Source organism: Quercus robur, chromosome 9 (assembly GCF_932294415.1).
Source record: "Quercus robur chromosome 9, dhQueRobu3.1, whole genome shotgun sequence".
Taxonomy (NCBI): domain Eukaryota; kingdom Viridiplantae; phylum Streptophyta; class Magnoliopsida; order Fagales; family Fagaceae; genus Quercus; species Quercus robur.
The window spans coordinates 11,708,285-11,727,992 of NC_065542.1; the positions used below are offsets into that span (position 1 = coordinate 11,708,285).

General features: G+C 33.2%; 1 protein-coding gene across 1 annotated transcript; it reads left to right on the forward strand.

Moving 5' to 3' along the window:
- Positions 1–959: 959 nt before the first annotated feature.
- LOC126700716 (uncharacterized) lies at positions 960–17,783 on the forward strand. Its single transcript, XM_050398913.1, has 2 exons — positions 960–1,166; positions 17,106–17,783. Exons 1-2 carry the CDS (start codon positions 960–962, stop codon positions 17,781–17,783), a joined length of 885 nt encoding a protein of 294 aa, XP_050254870.1.
- Positions 17,784–19,708: the final 1,925 nt, after the last annotated feature.

Genomic DNA, 19,708 nt, shown 5'->3' on the forward strand with positions numbered 1-19,708 from the left:
GGTTTGTAGAGTCTAGGGACAAAGGTTTTGTACTAGATTTGAAATTTCTCTTTACTATAGTGAATTGCTTTTTAGGAAGGTTTCCCTCATGGATTGTGGACAATCTCTTTTAATTCTTCCTTTATTTGATGGCACTAATTATGCATACTGGAAAGTTCGCATGAAATTTTTTTGTAGGCTTTAGGTAAAAAAGTATGGCAAGCTGTTGAAATTGGCTAGATTAAGCCAAAGGAAGTGCCGATGGATTTGGGTGAAGCAATAATAAAAGTGGCAAATTTCAACAGTAGGGCCTTGAATGCTTTGTTTAGTGGGGTGACCAATGAGGAATTCAAGAAAATATCATCCACGAAAGTTGCCAAGGAAGCATAGACCATTCTTGAGACCACCTATGAAGGTACCAAGGCAGTAAAGACTATGAAGCTTTAAAGACTCACTAGTAGTTTTGAAGAAATAAGGATGGAGGAGGATGAGACCTTTGATGAGTTCTATGCTAAATACAAGGATATTATGAATTTTGCCTTCAATCTTGGAGAATCTATCGCGGAACCCAAAATGTTAGGAAAATCGTTAGGTCCCTACCTGAAAGATTCCATGCCAAGATCATTGCCATTGAAGAAGTGAAGGACATTGATCAAATTCCTTTGATTGAGCTAGTAGGGAACCTTCAAACCTATGAGATGGGATTAGGTAAAATGGGAAAAGGTGGAAAGAGTAGGAACATGGCTCTTAAGGGTATAGAGGAAGAGATTGATGTCACTGAAGATGAAGATGAAAGCAAAGATGAAGATGAAGATGATGATGAGGATGAGGATCTAACCTTCATAGCTAATGAGTTTATCAAGCTTCTTCAATATAGGAAATAGGATAAGGACAAACCTCCCAGGAAATCTAAATCCTCTAGGAAGGGCAAGAATGAGAAACCTCTTATCTAGTGCCATGAGTGCAAAGGTTTTGGTCATATGAGGATAGAGTGTCCAAACTATCTTGTAAAGGAAAAGACTGAGAATTCAAAAGTTAAAGGGTTGGTTGCTACCTTGAGTGATTTTGAGAGTGATATTTCTAATGAGTATGAGGACGAATGCAGTCATTATATGGCTTTTGCTGCCACAACCGATAAGGTGATTGTGGAGAGTGCTAGTGATAGTGAGGATTCTTTTGATGATGAAGTACCCAAGAAGTTGACCCTTCAGGAAGCCTATGATAAGCTATGCACTAAATTTATAAAATCTAAAAAAGGCTTCTCATCTTTGTAGAAAAGAGCTTAATGAGGTAAAAACTGATAGAGTTGAATTGTTAGTCATACTAGATGAGATTACAAGATTAGTTGAGACTCTTGTTGTGGAGAACACCTTAGTAGAAGAGAAGGTCAATAATCTCGAGGTTGAGCTTAGTCAAGCTAGAACTTAAATAGAGAGGATGTCTAGTGTAAAATTTGATGAGGTATTGAGTGCTTAAAAGTCTAGTTCTGATAAGGCTGACTTAGGATATGTTGACTCCTCCGGCCCCTAAAACTACTCATGTTTGTCACCATTGTGGTGTTTCTGGACACATTTGTCCTAATTGCTTTAAGTTTTATCATCAAAAGCAAGTGTCCAAACGGTCACAGGTTTCCTCTCAAGGAACTACACCTTTGTTTGGAGAGTTATTAAAAGTTTTGAGCTTTTTAACTCAATTTCAGGAGAATTCTAATTCTTCAATGTCCTTTAGTAGACATACTAAGACACATGCCTTTTTATCTTCATAGCTAAAGACTCGCATTGTGTGGGGATAGAAAGGAGCCTAAGACGTAATTGTCTTTTCTGTTGTCTTTTGCTTTAATTCTTTATATCAAAAATATGACTCTCTTTGCTTGATTTCTTATCTACTTTTGGAATCATGCTTTCATGCATCTGCATCTATCTTCATACTTTCATGTTATTTGTCTGTTTTTGTTTGGTTGTTTAGTCTATATTATATTTGTTTTTCAAAATAAAACAAAAAGAGAAAAAAAAAATGCAAAAACAGTGTGTGTTTGTGTATATTGGTACTTGTGTGTACCCTGGATGGCCATTGAAACAAAGTTTCTAAACTTTGTATCTCTTGTAGCTTATATGAGTATCTCAATGCACAACTAATCAAGTGAGCTTTATGGCTCGTGTTTGTGATGAGTACGATTAAGATCGTCTCTTACCTCTCATACTCATATCACTCCTTTTGACGGGAAGGACTAGAAAATCCTAAGAGAAAGGCATAAATAACCATCTTACCATTAAAACCCGCCAATCATGTATAACATCTATGTGCTTCGACATAGCAAAATTGTTATGTTTTGGCTTACATAATTGGGTATCTATTTCCTCTCTTATATACCTATGCATGATATGTTCAAAAAGAAAATATGCAATGAAAAATAAAAGCAAAAAGAATCAAAATGCTTTTAATATGGTTGTAAGCATATTTTTAGGAGATGTGGGAGTTATATGATGTACCTCGAAGGTGATAGTCCTTATCAAATAGTTATGATTGTGTGTGGCCGTATTTGATTCTCTCTAGTCTCAAATCTTCATAATATGAGACACTTATGAACTTTTGTTATATTTCACACACAACATGCAAACTCTTTGCTACTCTTGATACATGTGCAGGTATAATGTGATTTGGTCATCACAAGGAATACATGTGTTACTATACACTTGCTAAACTATTTTAACTTGTTTTTGAAATATAAAACTGGTTAGACTTGTTTAGTGTGTTTGTGGATCTATATGCTTTGCATCTTGTTTGAGATGAGTTTTGAGAGCTTAATATGTTGGTTTGATGTTTGAGCGAGTAGCTTGTTTTATGCATTCATCTCTATGTGTTTTTCCCTTCTTGAAAAAGCTCTTTTCTTTAAGCTCGACAGCTCCTCGACACATCCTCGACAGATATCCTTTCTATCGAGCCTTTTTCTTGTGATCTCGACATATCCTCTTCAGCTTCTTGATCCATTGAGAAAAATTTCTGAGCTCTCTGTCTGCTCGATAGATATCCTTTCTATCGAGCCTTCTTCTTGTGATCTCAACATATCCTCAATAGATTCTCGATCCATTGAGGAAAATTTCTGAGCTCTCTGTCTGCTCGATAGATATCCTTTCTATCGAGCCTTCTTCTTGTGATCTCAACATATCCTCAATAGATTCTCGATCCATTGAGGAAAATTTCTGAGCTCTCTGTTTGCTCAATAGATTCTCGACAAATCCTCGATCCATTGAGATTTCTGGGTTTTCTCTTGATAGCATCTTATTTCATTACATTCATGCATTTATATGGATTCCTTATGCCCCATTGATCATCTTTTTGTTTCTCGGGTGAAGTTTTATAGCTTCTTGTACCCTTTGTCAGTCATGACAAAAGGGGGAGAAAAGGTGGGTTCTTTCTAAGATTCTACATGTTAGGGGGAGAAATACATGCCTTTGTAAGGGGAAGTTGTGTTTCATCTTGTTAGGGGGAGTGTTTACCTTCTATGTTGTTTTAGGAGCTTCTTTTAGCTTTTTGTACACCGGTCTTATGGCCATTTTTACATACATTGTGCTTATTATTGATATATATATATATATATATATATATGATAATGTATGTCTTCTTCATATACTTCTACATGTGTTGTTTTTTTTCTCTCTTTATACACATGTTTCTATATGTACGCAATCTTTATTTCTGTTTCACACATGATGTCTTGATGAGTTTTGTTTAAGTGTTTCAGAAAGACAGGTTGTGAAAGTCTATCGTGCCATGAACTCTCTTCTTGCAATGTTTTTCAAGAGTTTTTAGTATGGTTAGATTTGTTTTGTAATCCAACAAGTGGTTATGAGTCTAGTGATTTACGACTTCTCTCATGATTCATTTGTTTGTTGTCGTTTTGTAATGGATTGCCAAAGGGGGAGATTGTTAGGGACATATTTTATGTAATTGGCTAATCTTTTAACAAAATGCACTTGTAATTGGGTAGATCTAGGATGTATTTAGTACTTCAAGAAATAAGTTGTTCAAGCCAAGTATTAAAGCCATAAAAATTTAATCAAGAAACTATTAGGTTTTGAGTTTGTAATGTTGGCAAACCATGACAAAACATGACAAAAACTAAGTCTCATTAGTTTAGAATGGTCTACATTGAAGCCCAAGACAAAAAACTCAAGTTTGGGATAAAAACAAATGAGTTACAAGCTGGTTGGTTCGATCGATCGAAAGACAGGCTCGATTGATCCAAAATCGCATATCAGCAAAATCAGCAAACGTAAAAAGTACATAACTTATTCGTTTGAAGCCCAAATTGCAAGCCGTTTTTTCCAGTATTTAAAGGACATTATAAGCTAACCCTAGATGGGGTTTTGAGATTTTTTTAGAGAGATGAGAGTGCATCTTGTGCCTCTTTTGTAGATCTAGGGTTTTGTACCCAAAAGCTCTCTTATGTCTTCTACCGATATTATTCCTTGAAGAATCTCAAGATCCGATATTGTAGAAGTTGTTGCCTTCTCTAGTCATCAAAGGTGCTGATGATCTAAACCTTTAAGGGTGGTCTTAGAGTTACAAACAGGAGGGTGAAAATGGGTAACTAGCAATAAAAAACCAACTATATAGTTAGTAGGTCCAGTTTGGAAACTATATCATTTATTAACAACTTGAGTCTCAAAGGCTCGATTTTGGGCTTGTAAATCGAGCCTTTAAGGCTCGGTTTGCATGTTCTAATTGGGTCTGACTTGGCATTTTTTCCACGTGGCATCTACTTGTAAATCGAGTCTCTAAGACTCGAATTTACATTTATAGTAAAAAAAAAAGATTTTGCCTTTACACCTTCTCACCTCAACAACCAACAAAACCACAGCAACAACAGCAATCCTAACAAAGAAAACCACCAAGAGAAGAAAGAGAAATTAAAAAAAAAAAAAACCTAGAAACAGGTCGCTTGCGACCCAGGCAACTTGGGCTCGCGCGGCCTGGGTCGCTTGTGACCCAAGTCACAGTCGACCTGTTTCTGGGTGTGAGCCCAGGCCACGCTAGCCCTAGGCTGCACTGGTGAGAGAAGAACCCAGAGAAGGAAGAAAAAAAAAAAAAAACCAGAAACAAAGAGAGAAGAACCCAGATCAGAGAAAAGAGAGAAAGAATCTAGAGAAAGCTCACCTCACCAGGCCACGCAACAGCTCACCTCACCAGCGCGGCCTGGGGCTGGCGTGGCCTGGGCTCGCGCCCAGAAACAGGTCGGTCGCAAGCGACCCAAGCCTGGGGTCACGTGGCCTGGGTCGCAGCGACCTGTTTCTGGGTTTTTTTTTTCAATTTTTTTTTAATTTCTCTTTCTTCTCTTGGTGGTTTTCTTTGTTAGGATTGCTGTTGTTGCTGTGGTTTTGTTGGTTGTTGAGGTGAGAAGGTGTAAAGGCAAAATCTTTTTTTTTTTTTTTTTACTGTAAATGTAAATCGAGTCTTAGAGACTCGATTTACAAGTAGATGACATGTGGAAAAAATGCCAAGTCAGACCCGATTAGAACATGCAAACCGAGCCTCAAAGGCTCGATTTACAAGCCCAAAATCAAGCCTTTGAGGCTCGAGTTGTTAATAAATGATATAGTTTCCAAACTGGACCTACTAACTATATAGTTGGTTTTTTATTGCTAGTTACCCATTTTCGCCTAAACAGGAGAGTTTGTATTGCTAAACTTTTGAGTGGGATTTCAAAGTCACAAACGTGGGTATTTGTGTTTTGCAAAGGCCAAAGAAAGAAGAAGTTCGTGGATTCAGAGCTTGCATGTGGTCGTGTCAGTAAGTTCTACTGATGGGTAGCAATAAGAAGTCGAGCGTGGGGGCTTGTAAGTCTTATTGTATGAACTTTGATTATTTCTAGTGGATTTGCTTTTTACCTTGAGGATAGTTAGGTTAAATCCTCCTCAGGTTTTTTACCGGTTTGGTTTTCCTGGGTTATTATATCGTTGTGTTTTTTATTTTCCGCTGCTATACATTGATATGATTGTTTGACTGTGATAACCTAGATTTGGAATTTGGACTAAGTAACAACTTGGCTAATTACCTAGGTTAATTCAATTGTGTTTTTAAGGGGTTTAAAAACTAATAGAAACAAGTGAAGAAAAATTATTGATTAAAACTTGACAAATACTTCAACAGAAAAAGTATCTATCTAGATTTAAGAACGAAGCTGGACAAAAGCTTAATCTGTTGAGATCTACGAAATTAGAATTTCCAGATTTGATTTTTGGCCCTAGCTGACATGTATGTGTAGGGTTTCTTTTCTCACAACCCTAGACATATATAAGGCTTATTTTAAAGGCCATCATAAATGGAGAACACATGCAGAAAGTGACTTAGTGCCTTATTCTCTCTGCAACAAGTTATTGTGTCTTTGCATCTTAGGGTTTTGTAACCAAGTACTTCTTAATCTTTATTGTTGATGAAGTGAAGAACTTTGTAGCCAACAACATTTTCTTCAAGTTGCTGGAGTTAGTCATGTACTGGGATTCATGCAAGGGAGTTAGTCACGTACTAGGATCTGTGCATCATTAGTGGCGTTCATATACTAGAGAGTTCAGAGATTTTAAAGCGGTAGAAAGTTTTTGCTGTAAGTTCATCTACTGGGTTTGTAGGGTCTAGGGACAAATGTTTTGTACTAGATCTGAAAATTCTCTTTACTATAGTGAATTGTTTTTCGGGAAGGTTTTCCCCTAAGTTTTTTTACAGTGAAACTAGTTTGTTTCATTGGTTTTCTTGGGTTATTATATATTGTCTTATATACTATTCCGCTGTGCATGGTTTTGACATGATATTGATGTTTGTTTGTTATAACAAGGTTTATTCATAATAAATCTAATTAACAACTTAGATTTAAAACTTGTTAATTCTATTAACTGGGGTCTAAATTTCCCAACATTTTGTTTGACACTGAAGGAGCAAAGCCCAAGATTAGTATATATATCGGTTACAATTAAGCAACTAATGATTATCATCAGACTTCAATTTTTTAACTTGTAATGATTACAATTTATAAACACTCTTATATATATCATCGACAAGAACGTGGATGGTAATGAAATCATCCACGTTGTTGTCCATGTTGAAAAAATGGAGAGGTACATGATGAAAGCTATGGCTTCCAACCAGTCATAAAATCATGGAATCATCATCATAATGGGGGTGGGGTCAATTTGAATAAAAGAACACAAGCTTTTAACAAAGCTAAATATTCTTTCACATGCTTTTACTATTTTATACACATATTCACAATAAATGCGAGAATATATTAGTTTTAACACATAAAAATAGATATAAGAAACCCATTTTAAATGTGAAATAATGAAGGTAAGACAATCAAAACCCATTTAAAAAAATGGGTGATCCTCATATTATAAGTAAAGGTAATAACTGAACTTTATAGATTTAATAAGCATGAATTGTTAAGAGCCTTGTAGCTATCAAATTATATATATATTCTTTCACTTACCTCTACTATTTTATAACATATTCACAATAGATGTGAGAATATCTACGTTTTGACATATAAAAATAGATATAAGAAAAGAGATGTGAAATAATTGAGGTAAGAGAATCAAAACCCATTTTCAATAGCTATCAAATTATATATATATATATATATATATATAAATGAGTTTGTTATTATTATTATTATTTTTATGAACAAAAAATTTCATTAAGCATCAAGCAATAATAGTTTAGTACAGCAACTCAAACAGCAACTTTCAACTCAATAAACACTACCCATCAACCATATTATTATTAAACATAGAAAGGCTGTTTTCTATAGAGTTACATAATTATTTTCTAGCACTTTTTAACACTTTTCTTTACTTCTCACTGTATCATTTTTATGATGCCATCCTCAGACATGATTTTGCCTTAATGTCTAATGAATCAACGCATTCCTTTGTTGCCAAATGTAACATACTGCAGAGACCACAAAGATAGCCTACAGAGCAATGATTTCAAGCTAGCTTCCATCTTTTAATTTAGATTCACCCCCATAACATGATTTCATTTCATTGGTATAATCAAACACCATGACATCAACCATTTTCATATTCTTCTTGAAAAAAAGCAATCAAAGGATAAATTCTCCTTACTTTCTGTTCTCAACATGCACAACATGTACACATTGAGTATCCACAAAAAATACCCCAATCCATCATAGTGTGTTTGTCACTCTCTCTCTCTCTCTCTCTCCTTTTATTTTTTTTTAGATATATGCATTAATCACCATCAAGATTCATGATCGGGGTGGGGTCAATTTGGATGCACCATGGTCCATGTACTTGTACTTGTACTTCTATATATATATATATGTTACTATTATTTTCTTGTTTGCTTCCTTTTGTTTTGGTTAGTCTGTGCATTACTTTAAATCTGAGGTCCTCTGCGGTCTGCCATGCACCTAGCATTAGCGATGGCAACAAAAAAGCAAGTTGAGCCAGATCGTAGAGCAATGTTTGGTAGAAGTTTTTATTGTTTGGTCTTAAAAATTTAGTGTAAGTTTGATTTTGATTCTTCAAATTTAAAAATGTTTAGATTTGGTCTTCTCCATTTATTTTTATGTAATAAAACGGATGTTGAGGGGCACCCTAATTTTTTATGGACTAAAAACAAACCGATGATATATTTAAGGGACGGTAATAGAATTAACCCCATATTTTAAGGGTCAAAAAGTTGAACCAAAGGGAACAAAATGAAAGCAACTACAAATTTGAGGGACAATAAATTTTTTGCCTATAAAATTTCTTTGAAGGTGTAATACCTGGAAAAAAAAAAAAAAGGATTAAAAGGAAGGTTATTTAAGTAAATTTGTTTATGGGGTCAATTTTATAATTAATATTTCTAAGGGGTTTTTTAGGAAATAATGTTAAAACCCTAGCTATATATAGTCTAATTTAAGTCAGCGTATAGTAACAGTCTAACAGATGTTTTGAGAAAGAAGATTACTCAAAATACTCAAATAGAGAGTGGGTTCTAATTAACTCAACTGGTAAAGTCTTTGATGGTTGAATAAGAGATCTGCGGTTCAATCCCCGCCTATACCAAAAACTGATTGGTGTCTTGGTCTGATGATAAAGAGCTATCATCAGGAGCGGACGCCATAAGTTGAAACTCTCTCTCTCAAAAAAAAAAAAAAAAAAAAAAAAAAAACTCAAATAGAGGGACAAAAATGAAAGCAACTACAAATTTGAGGGACAAAAATTTTTTTGCCTATAAAATTTCTTTGAAGGTGTAATACCCGGAAAAAAAAAGATTAAAAGGAAGGTTATTTAAGTAAATTTGTTTATGGGGTCAATTTTATAATTAATATTTCTAAGGGGTTTTTTAGAAAATAATGTTAAAACCATAGCTATATATAGTCTAATTTAAGTCAGCATATAGTAACAGACGTTTTGAGAAAGAAGACTACTCAAAATACTCAAAGAGAGAATGTTTGACTACACAATTGAGGTAAGAGTTTATTTGGAATTAGAGTATTTTTTTATATGAGTATTTTGCCCAAAAAGTGAAACAATTTAAATATCTAATTAATTTTACGATCTGAACCAAAGAAGGGATTAAATTATATTCTTGATATCTGTACTGTTTCGATAATAGATTTTCTTTTCCTACGGCCACTTTTGCGTTAAGTATAGATGGATCTACAGAAAATTAGGCATGGTCATTGTGGTCCAGTTCTGCACAACTTTTGCCTTAAAAAGTTGTACTTTTGGTGAGTAGGAAAGTCAATGCAGCAGTAGCATCGTATTGATGATGTGAGTGTGTTAGTATAGATGAGGGCTAAAACAAGAAACAAAGCAGCCTTCAACTTCTTTTTATTATTATATTTTGTTTATTGGTTTTGGTAGGGGTCAAAAAAAAAAAAAAAAAAAAAAAGAAGAAGAGGAAAGGAAACACAGGAACACACGTACTTGAGGATGACCCACGTGCCTACATAGTAATAGGAGTTATGGTCTTATCTCTAGGACATTAGTTGTGGCCGAAAAAAATAATAATATATGTATAAAGAAAAATATTATGATTAGGTGGAATTTGGTGTCAGATAAGTGGATAAATATTGGATATTTTTAGTAATCTCTCTTCTGGCTGGGTACCGTTATAAATCCTTCTTAAATTATTTGATTATTGAGTAAAAATATTTAAAAATTGTTTTAGGTGATATTTAAAGATTTTAGAAGAAGTGTTAGGGAGAAGTTCCTTTTGGTGTGGCTTTTGAAGGTAAGTAACCTTATCCTAATTAGATTTTATTTTGCTTATATTATTGTATTTTTAACTACTGAAAATTGTTTATAATTGTTAGAATTTTTATTTCTATAGTATCACTGATTTCAAGTAAAGGATTATTACAAATATATTTTAATACTAAGTATATGATTTTTATATACATGCTTGAATAAGATATATTTTTGTTAGAAACTATGATTTCATATATATGATTATGGACAATTTGACTATGAATTGATTCTGATACCTAGCCAATGAGGGTTATTCATTGGTACTCTAATACCCAAACCAATGAGGGTTATTCATTGGTATTTTGATATCCAAACTAATGGGGGTTATTCATTGGTGCTCTGATACCCAGCCAATGAGAGTTATTCATTGGTATTTTGATACCCAAACCAATGAAAGTTATTCATTGGTACTTTGATACCCAGCTAATGGGGGGTTATTCATTGGTACTTTGATGCCTAGTCACGAGAATATAGCGTGACCATAGTCATAAGATTGTTAAGAATATAAATTACGTTTGAATATTTGAACTATTTTGAGTCCTTAAAACTACATATATGATTTTGGAAATGTTGAGTATTTGAACTATTTGGAGCCCTTAAAACTATATATGTGATTTTGGAAACGTTTGAGTATTTGAACTATTTTGAGTCACTTAAACTGCTTATGTATTTTTGAAACCTATTGTAAGTTATAAATTTTGATTTATGGAAAACTGACTATTTTCTAAGCCATCTATGATATATTTTTAAGATTAAAGTATGTAATCTATGTGCAACTTATTAGTTTAAGACTACGAAACTTCTTCAGTTATTTTGAAAACACGTAGTATGTTATAACTTTGAAAACACATATTACATCTTTTCCTTTACAGATCTATTGCTTGATAGAACTTATTAGGATTTTGGTTACTTATTGAGTTGTTAGCTCACTCCTTTTTCCCCTCAAGTTTCAGATTATGAAGAATAGTAAGTTTTGGAAGTTTTGATGTTGTGTTGTGAGTAGGAATAGAAGCTTAGTGATTTTGGGATTAGATGGTCTTCTAATAATTTTATATTTATCAAGATTTTCAGACTCGGACCGTTCATTGAATCGTAAAAGGGAGAGGTTCAAGATTTTTGAGGTCGAACCAAGGTCGAACCAGGGTAGAATCGTGATGACGTCATAATTAATTTAATAATTATTTTAAATATATATAAAAGTATTAAATTATTAAAAAATAGAAAAATTAACTAAAATAGTCCAATTAAAACTATAAATCCATATTTTAACTATGTCTAATATATCCATCTATAACCCAAATATGAAATACCTATCCAATAATAATAATAACCATTTTTTTATAAAAAAGAAAATTAAAAGCATCAGATTGTCTTTCCAATTTCCACTTTCCAATGCCCACATGACCAGCTGTCTAGCTCACATTCACAAACCTAAAAAAGCAATAGAAACAAAAGTAAATGAAATTAAAGGAAGAGATAAAAAAACAATACAATTCAAAAGTAGATGAAGAAAGAATTGTTATGTTATATATCCATAATATTTTTCGCAATATTTTTATAAGAATTACATCAAAATCTTATATAGAAAGTTGTTTCTAGTTTTAATTTGAACCCACCATTGACTTTTTTTTTTTACTCACCAATATTAGCTAATAACAATCTATTACTTAAAATTTATTGTGAAAATATTCTGGTAGCATTTTTTAATGACCATTTCTTAATATTAAATACCACACGTTTGAATAAAAAAAAAAAAACCCACACAATTACATAAAAAAAATAAAAATAAAACTAAGGGATAAAGACCACCACACATTTTCATATGGACCCAATTTATTACTCAACTCTCAACCTCACATTTACTTCACAGTTGTCACATTCACATATTCACATCAGAGAAAAGAGAAGAGAGAGAGAGGAGAATCTGAAGCATCGGTGGAGATCGAGGTGCATAGATCGAAGGCTAGTGGAGATCGAGGTCGCCGAAAGGACAAAGCCAGTGGAGATCAGCGTTCACCATGCAGCACTACCTTGCCTGCCGCCCCACCGCCGTTCGTCCTCCTCCCTACCACCAGATTGGGTCAGATCAGCTTGTTCTTGTTCTTTTTCTTCTTTTTTTTTTTTTTTTTTTTTTTTTCATATTTGCTTGTTCTAATTCAACTTTATTGTAAGAATTGGATTTTGTTTTGTGTTTTATGTTTGGATTATGTGAGACGTTTTTTGAGAGGGAAGCAAAGAGACTGAAACAAAGATCAGACGTTTTCTAGGTCAGATCATACATTTTTTGATATCTTTTTACTTTTATTCAAATTCATTACCAGTGGATTTTTTTTTTCTGACCTAAAATAGTAAATATTCCGGTATGGTGAAGTTTAAGGCTTTAATTTTTTTTTTTTTTAAAAAAAGGAACCTATGAGAACTGCGAGAACTGTTCACGGTTCTCAGAATCATGAGGTCCGGGTTTCAAAACCTTGATATTTATTGGCCAATTGGCATTATGTACATAAGGTTTGGATTTTGTTCTTATTAAATTTGGAGATCTATTCATAAAGAAATTGTTGAGGTATTTTGGATTTATTTGATTTAATTTTGAGGATAAATTTTAGTTTCTAAGAAGACCTCACACACTTGTAGAGTGTTTACTTTATAAGCGTGCGGCAGTTATTACGTGCCTATTTTTATAGTTGGGTTCGGGGCGTGATAGAAGGAGTAAAAGCACACTTATCCCAAATTTTAGTGATCGAAAATATAATTTGCCCGTTTAAAAAAAAAAAATGGCTCATAGAGTATTTGAGCAAAATGTTTGGGTTTCATTCCCTTTTAACTCTCAAGAACCCTGGAGTTTAGTAATACCCAATTTGAATCCTTCTTCTCTCACTTACGATGAAATTCATTTTATTAATTCATTTCATTCTACTAAATTCCCAAAGAGGATAAGGATTTATCCAAATCCATTCATTTCCCAGCCCCTTCCCAAATGGATCGTTAAATAATTCCATGAATTTCCTTTATAAATGACCTCAAGTACAATTAAAGTTCGTCATTTGTGCCCACTAGATTCTTTATTTCCATTCAGGTTTAGAATATATATATATATATATATATATGCGGAAAGTCAGAAAACCTATATATTGTTGAGTAGTACCTTAATTAATTAATTATTTTTTTTTTTAAGAAAGTACCTTAATTTATTTGAACAAGTAAGGGAAAGCATATTTTATTCTTATCCGGAAGGACTATATTCGTTTTATTTATGTATCTTTCTTGATCACTTTGTTGATTTATGTTCTAGTTGTACGTAGAAAAAGTACATTCTCTGGCATGCACTTTTATAAAAGTTGTTATTACCGTCATGGAGACTGTGGAGTCCCTCATTCTTATGTTATTTATTCTGTTTCGATCTACATTTAAATCTTAAATGACCAGATCTTCTCTTAATTATTATTATAAAGAATTGATGTTTTAGAGTCTTTAATCAGATTATTCCATCTCTTGTATATGAGGCACCTGTAAATCCTATATAATGATGGCGTGATAGTTAGAACTTGAAATATTCAAATTTATGGAATTTCTTTAAGTCTATTTGATGATTTTGATCCACCACTAGGGTGTCTTCAAATGGATATTCCACATTAGACATTAATCTTAAGATTAAATGATAATATGATATTAATTGGTCCAAATTAATTATTTTAAACTTGTTAAAAAAAATTTTATATAAACATTCTAAATCAAATAATGTCCCAATTCACGATACGTTATTTAATAATAAAAAAAAAAAAATCACAATGTGTTGTATAAAAACTTTCTATGTAAAATTTTCAATAAAATTTGTTTTAATAAATTTGATAATTATAATGAATGAAAGAGGCATTTGATATTCTCGTTAGAAACATTAGGAGGTGTCAATTAAGTTATATATAAAGCCCTTAAATTTTAGACTTCATTAATTAGGAGGTGTCAATTAAGTTATATATAAAGCTCTTAAATTTTTGACTTCATTATATTTCAAATGTTAAACTTTCTTTACAATTATTTTAGTTATATATGATGTTTTACCGTTGAAAGCTAGGTTTTCTTTTCTCTTAGCAATTTGGATGGAGTTTATTCCACTAGAATTTATTTTTCTTTAATTTTGCTGTTGCCGATTTTCCTTCTTAATTTAATAATACCAGGGTTGATTCTCAAAAAAAAAAAAAAAAAAGGCTATGAAGAGAAGTTATGCAGTACTATTGTTGAAGTGTAAAAGTATCCTCTCATTTGTATTACTTAATTTTTTTCTCTAATTAATTGAGATAAAAAGTTTCTGAATTTCACAAGTTTCAAATAACAAGAATATTTTTTAATATCTGTAGATCTTGCAACTTTATATGGATTTTTTTTGGAACTATTATATGCTTTTTAAGTGGAATAATTCGATTCTGAAGTATTTATATTTATGATGTGATGCGAATTGGTATAATGCATAAGTGCACTTGGGAAAGAGAGAGACACTGATAGAGGAAAGGTGATAGACTGATAGTTGAGGCTTGAAGGGCTATCTGTAGTTATTGCAATTTGCAAAGGAAAAATTCCCTATATGTTATTTGGTTTTGATTCTTTTTTCCTGTGACAGGACGTATAATTATAGAACTCTGTTTTTTACCTTTGATTATTCATTGACATATGCCCTTTGATTTGATTGAGTAAAGCCACAAAAATTTTATAACAACATAGTTGTAAATTGATGCGATTGTTAAGTAAGAAATTCAGTTTGTTTGAGCATCCATGCATATAATTGCAGCTATGCACAAGCATAGGTTATAAACTGATAAAAGTATGATTCCAAAAAGCTGAAGCTTTTTTTAACACCTGTTAACCCAAGATAGACAAGGATGCCGAAATGTTTTTCTTTGCTAATAAGACAAAGAATGATGTTATATGTCACAAATAATCTAATGTTATATCTCTATCGAGACTTTGATATATTTTGGGCCTCACATGATATATATTCACTTTTAACTCTTGTATTTCTTTTAAAATAACAATAAGCCTAGGAGGGAATATTCTATTAAGGACCTTGTATTTTGTATGAGGATATTCAGAGTTCAGATTCCCATTCCCCATAGTTATAACTAAGGATAACAATTAAAATTTGATCTGCAAGTACCTAATTTGACTTGCCCTTAATGAGGTGGGTTTTACCTGACCCTTGAGTCAAACAAGGTATAGGCAAAGGGTATTGGTTAAAATTAAGGGAAATGTTAATCAATGCTTTTAGGGTATTGGTTTATGAGTTATTTTTAGAAAAATTTTATTGAGAAAATGATAAAATAATGAATGTTATTGACAAATTTTTATATTTTCCATAAAAGTGGTGTTAAAACTTTTCTATTATGGTTTATTAACAATTGTCTTAAGGGCATCCATTAACATGACCCTAAAATTAATATCCAAAGGCCATAATAGGTTTAGGGAAGGGGAGGGTGCAACCCTCGCCCAATAACTGACCTGCATACACCCTTAAATTAATATATAAACAATATTGTTATCTTAACATTTCTAATTCTAACCCTTAACTCTATAAAAATATTTTGAAATTTTAAGATATATAATATTTGAAGTTTGAAGATATTGTATTCTTGTAATCGATTTTATTCTTTTAATTTTCCATAATCTTAGCTATTTTCAAAAATAGGGTGGGCCAAGGATGGGGCAGCAACCACCCTCCTCGACATGGTGACAAGGGTGGGGAGTATATCCATCTGGTTACCATCCCTAATTGTAATTATTGAATTATAAAAAAGAAAAAAGAGGGGGAATTTAGCCTAGAACTAGATAATGCCACTAAATCATAAAACTATTATGTATTATTAACTGACATTAGAATTGGACAAAAATAAAAGTCTAGCAAAGAAGGAGTTGTTTCTTTCCATTGAAACCAAAGTCCAAAGTAAAGTTTCACTCAATAATTAGACTTTTACAAGATAAACATAATAGAAAACTCATCATTATTTGCTACAAATAGAAAATATTTATTCAAAAACTAACCTAATAATTTGGTCCACTCCTATTTATTTACTCAACTCCTAATAACAAAAAATATAATCATTAAATTATAAACTAACATAAAATAGAGGAAATAGATGCACATATCAACTCACCTTAATCATTGCACCTCAAAATTATAAATGATGAGGTGTGACATTATATAACAATTGTTGGGATTCATAATTCAGCACTTTGGAAGTACAACGATGTAGTATTCATTCTCTTAGTGAGTTTTACTAATTAAATTTATGGTGTGATTTATCATTCACGTAAGAGGAAGGAGTACCCAAGTTACTGTAGTTTGAGAGTGAAATTTGCTGACTAGTAATTTAATTTTAAGGAAAATTTGAGGAAAATAGTATGCGGTTGAAGTTATTTAGGGTGAGTTTGGTTCAGCTTTTTGAAACTGGGCTTTTTGAAAAAGTGGAGATTTTAAAAAGTACAGTATGAAACTGTGCTTTTTAAAAAAAATGAGTGTTTGGTAAAGACTGTAAAATTTTTTTTTTGAAAAAACTGAATGTTTAGCTAGCACTTATAAAAGTAGTGGTTTAAGCTGTAAATTATCAAAAAGGACAATGTATATATAAGAGAGTTTATTTCATACTTAAATCAACTAGAGGATGCAACAATGCTCTCCCTACGAAATGCAATTTGGCACATCGTCAGATCGTCAACTCAGACATATGTGACCTCTGTAATAGAGAATCGGAAAGTTCATTGCATGCTCTCTGGCAATGTAACAAAGTGGCAACGATGTGGGCTTCATGCCATTGGTCCCAAGCTGCGCTCCATCCCCCTCCTTTGAGATTTTGTGACTTTCTTGACCGGTTTTCGCAGGTTGGTGAGGATTATCGGAAAGAACTATTTGCAGTGATAACTTGGTCTCTGTGGAATAGAAGAAATGCCATTCACTTCGGTTGGCAAGCCCATCCTCTATCCCAAATTTGCATCGTAGCAAGCTCGTTGCTCCAGGAGTTCTTGGCGATACAGGTGGAGGATCAATCCAAGCCTCGGCCAATTCTACAGCAACAATGGCGCCCACCTGACTGGGGCACACATAATATCAACTTCGATGCAGCAGTTTTTGGAGCGACAGACTCAGCAAGGATAGGAGTCATCGTTCGAGATTGGCGCGGCGAGCCAGTCAGAGCCCTATCCATGGCGGTCCCGATGGCGAATTTGGTCTCAGACTTGGAGGTAGTGGCGTGTCGGCGTGCTGTCAACTTTGAAGCTGAACTTGGTCTTCATAGTGTCACTTTTGAAGGAGACTCAGCGATCGTTATAAATGTGGTTTCCCAGGGAAATGTAGTGTTAGCAACTTACGAAAACATCGTGGAGGATATTCGTTCTTTATCTTCATCTTTCCTGTCTTGGTTTTTTACTTATGTTCACCGTAGTGGAAATGTAGTGGCTGATTTCTTAGCCAAAAAAGCTAGATACTTAGATGGCTGTCAGCTTTGGACCTCTACTATGCCTGAGGACATAATGGCTGTGGCTAGTTTTGATGTTCTTTAGGTTTGGTTTTCAATAAAGTCCCAGGCTCATTGTCTAGCTTCTCAAAAAAAAAAAAAAAAAAGGTCTTCATAGTGTCACTTTTGAAGGAGACTTAGGGATCATTACAAATGCGGTTTCCCAGGGAAATGCAGTGTTAGCAACTTACGAAAACATCGTGGAGGATATTCGTTCTTTATCTTCATCTTTCCTGTCTTGTTTTTTTACTAATGTTCAACGTAGTGGAAATGTAGTGGCTGATTTCTTAGCCAAAAAAGCTAGATACTCAGATGGCTATCAGGTTTGGACCTCTCCTATGCCTGAGGACATAATGGCTGCGGCTAGTTTTGATGTTCATTAGGTTTGGTTTTCAATAAAGTCCCAGGCTCATTGTCTGGTTTGTTAAAAAAAAAAAAAAAAATACATACTCAAAAAAAAAACTACATAATAATAATAAATAAAATTTATTGTTAACTAAAATTTGTTATTGTAAAAATATTGTTAACTAAAATTTGTTGTAAAAATATTTTAAAGATAACATTACTCTAATATAATTTTTTTTTCATAAGCTACTTATAAAAAAAAAAAAATTTGTTCATGCCCTTGCCCCACACCACACGTAAAACCAACATAACTCCTCTTTTTTTTTTTCCTCCACCTTTTGTCTTCTTTATTTCTCCCTTATCTCTATTTTCCTACACACACACGCACACACTTCTTCACATTTTGTCTTCTTTCAAGTTTCAACACCTCTCTCTCTGACGCTGTGTTTCACATATTGCATGCTTAAACTAGTACCCACACTTCAACAAAGTGAATTCTATAAATTACAGTTTCCTTCTCGCAGTGAGGCTTCGCCTCATGGTTCATCAAGAATCAAGACCAACTTCGACACCACCATTTGAGGCAGCTTTTTCATCATTGTGTTGATTAGTGACTCTGCAATTCTCATCAAGAATCAAGACCTAATTCACTTCAGTAATATCCACTATAGCAGAGAGATGAGATCTAGTTCTGGAATTGGGGACTGTAGATAGCGTGATCTACCTTTTGAAACACAGTGGGCAATTTGGGAAATTCACAGTAGCTTCCCACAGTAATATTGATAATGCGCTATGGCTTTTTGCAAAAGCTCGTGCCCAGCTGCCGCACAATATTTTGCGAGTCTTTTGTATTTGGAAAATGGGTTTTTCTAAAATGTGTGTTTGCATTTTGTTACCAAACATGCTTTTTGGATTTTTAGCTCGAAAATGCGTGTTTTGGCTCCTTAAAGTGGAACCAAATGCACACTTAGTCATGTAGACTCTTTTTGGAACTTGAGTTTGTCAAACTCAAGTTCCAACCCATAATTGAGTTTAGGAAACTTGAGTTCTAATTTGTCATACAACATCAAACTGCTATGCGACTTAAACTAATTGAAACTTGAGTTTGATAAACTCGATTTTGAGTTGGAACTCGAGTTTGACAAACTTAAGTTCTAGAAAGAGTTTACATAACTAAATAACTTCACCCTTGTGCTATCCATCTAAAATTTTCCTTAAAAAGTACTATTCAACAAATTTTGCCATAGTTTGAGAGTACTTAATACTTTTCCAATTGTTGGGTGGGTAGATCGGTGTAAAATTATTATTTTAGTTGAATGAGGATTGTTAAAGAGGTGTGTGTGTCACACAATAATTCAGTGGTGTAGCCTAAAAATGATTAATTTCAGCCTCTTAATCTTGATCTTAAGGTTATTGTTGCAATTGCGTATAGGGAAGTTTGTGCCTGAAGGGTGAGTGGGGCTAATAAGGGAGGGTACACAATTGCTTTGTGAATTACTTCTTGAGATAGCCTTGTAAATTAATATTTGTAACAATTTTTGTTTGTTTTGAGAAATCCACCAACGGTGGAGGTATGCTAATTAATGCTGGTAGTTATGTGTATATGTAATGTGGGTAGGATGAATA

What these genes read in the sequence shown, in the direction of transcription:
- LOC126700716 (XM_050398913.1), top strand. Translation starts at nt 960, where the DNA reads ATGAGGATAGAGTGTCCAAACTATCTTGTAAAGGAAAAGACTGAGAAT. An exon ending in AGGATTCTTTTGATGATGAA is followed by an intron (nt 1,167 to 17,105) that starts GTACCCAAGAAG and finishes CGGTTTTCGCAG; the next exon opens with GTTGGTGAGGATTATCGGAA.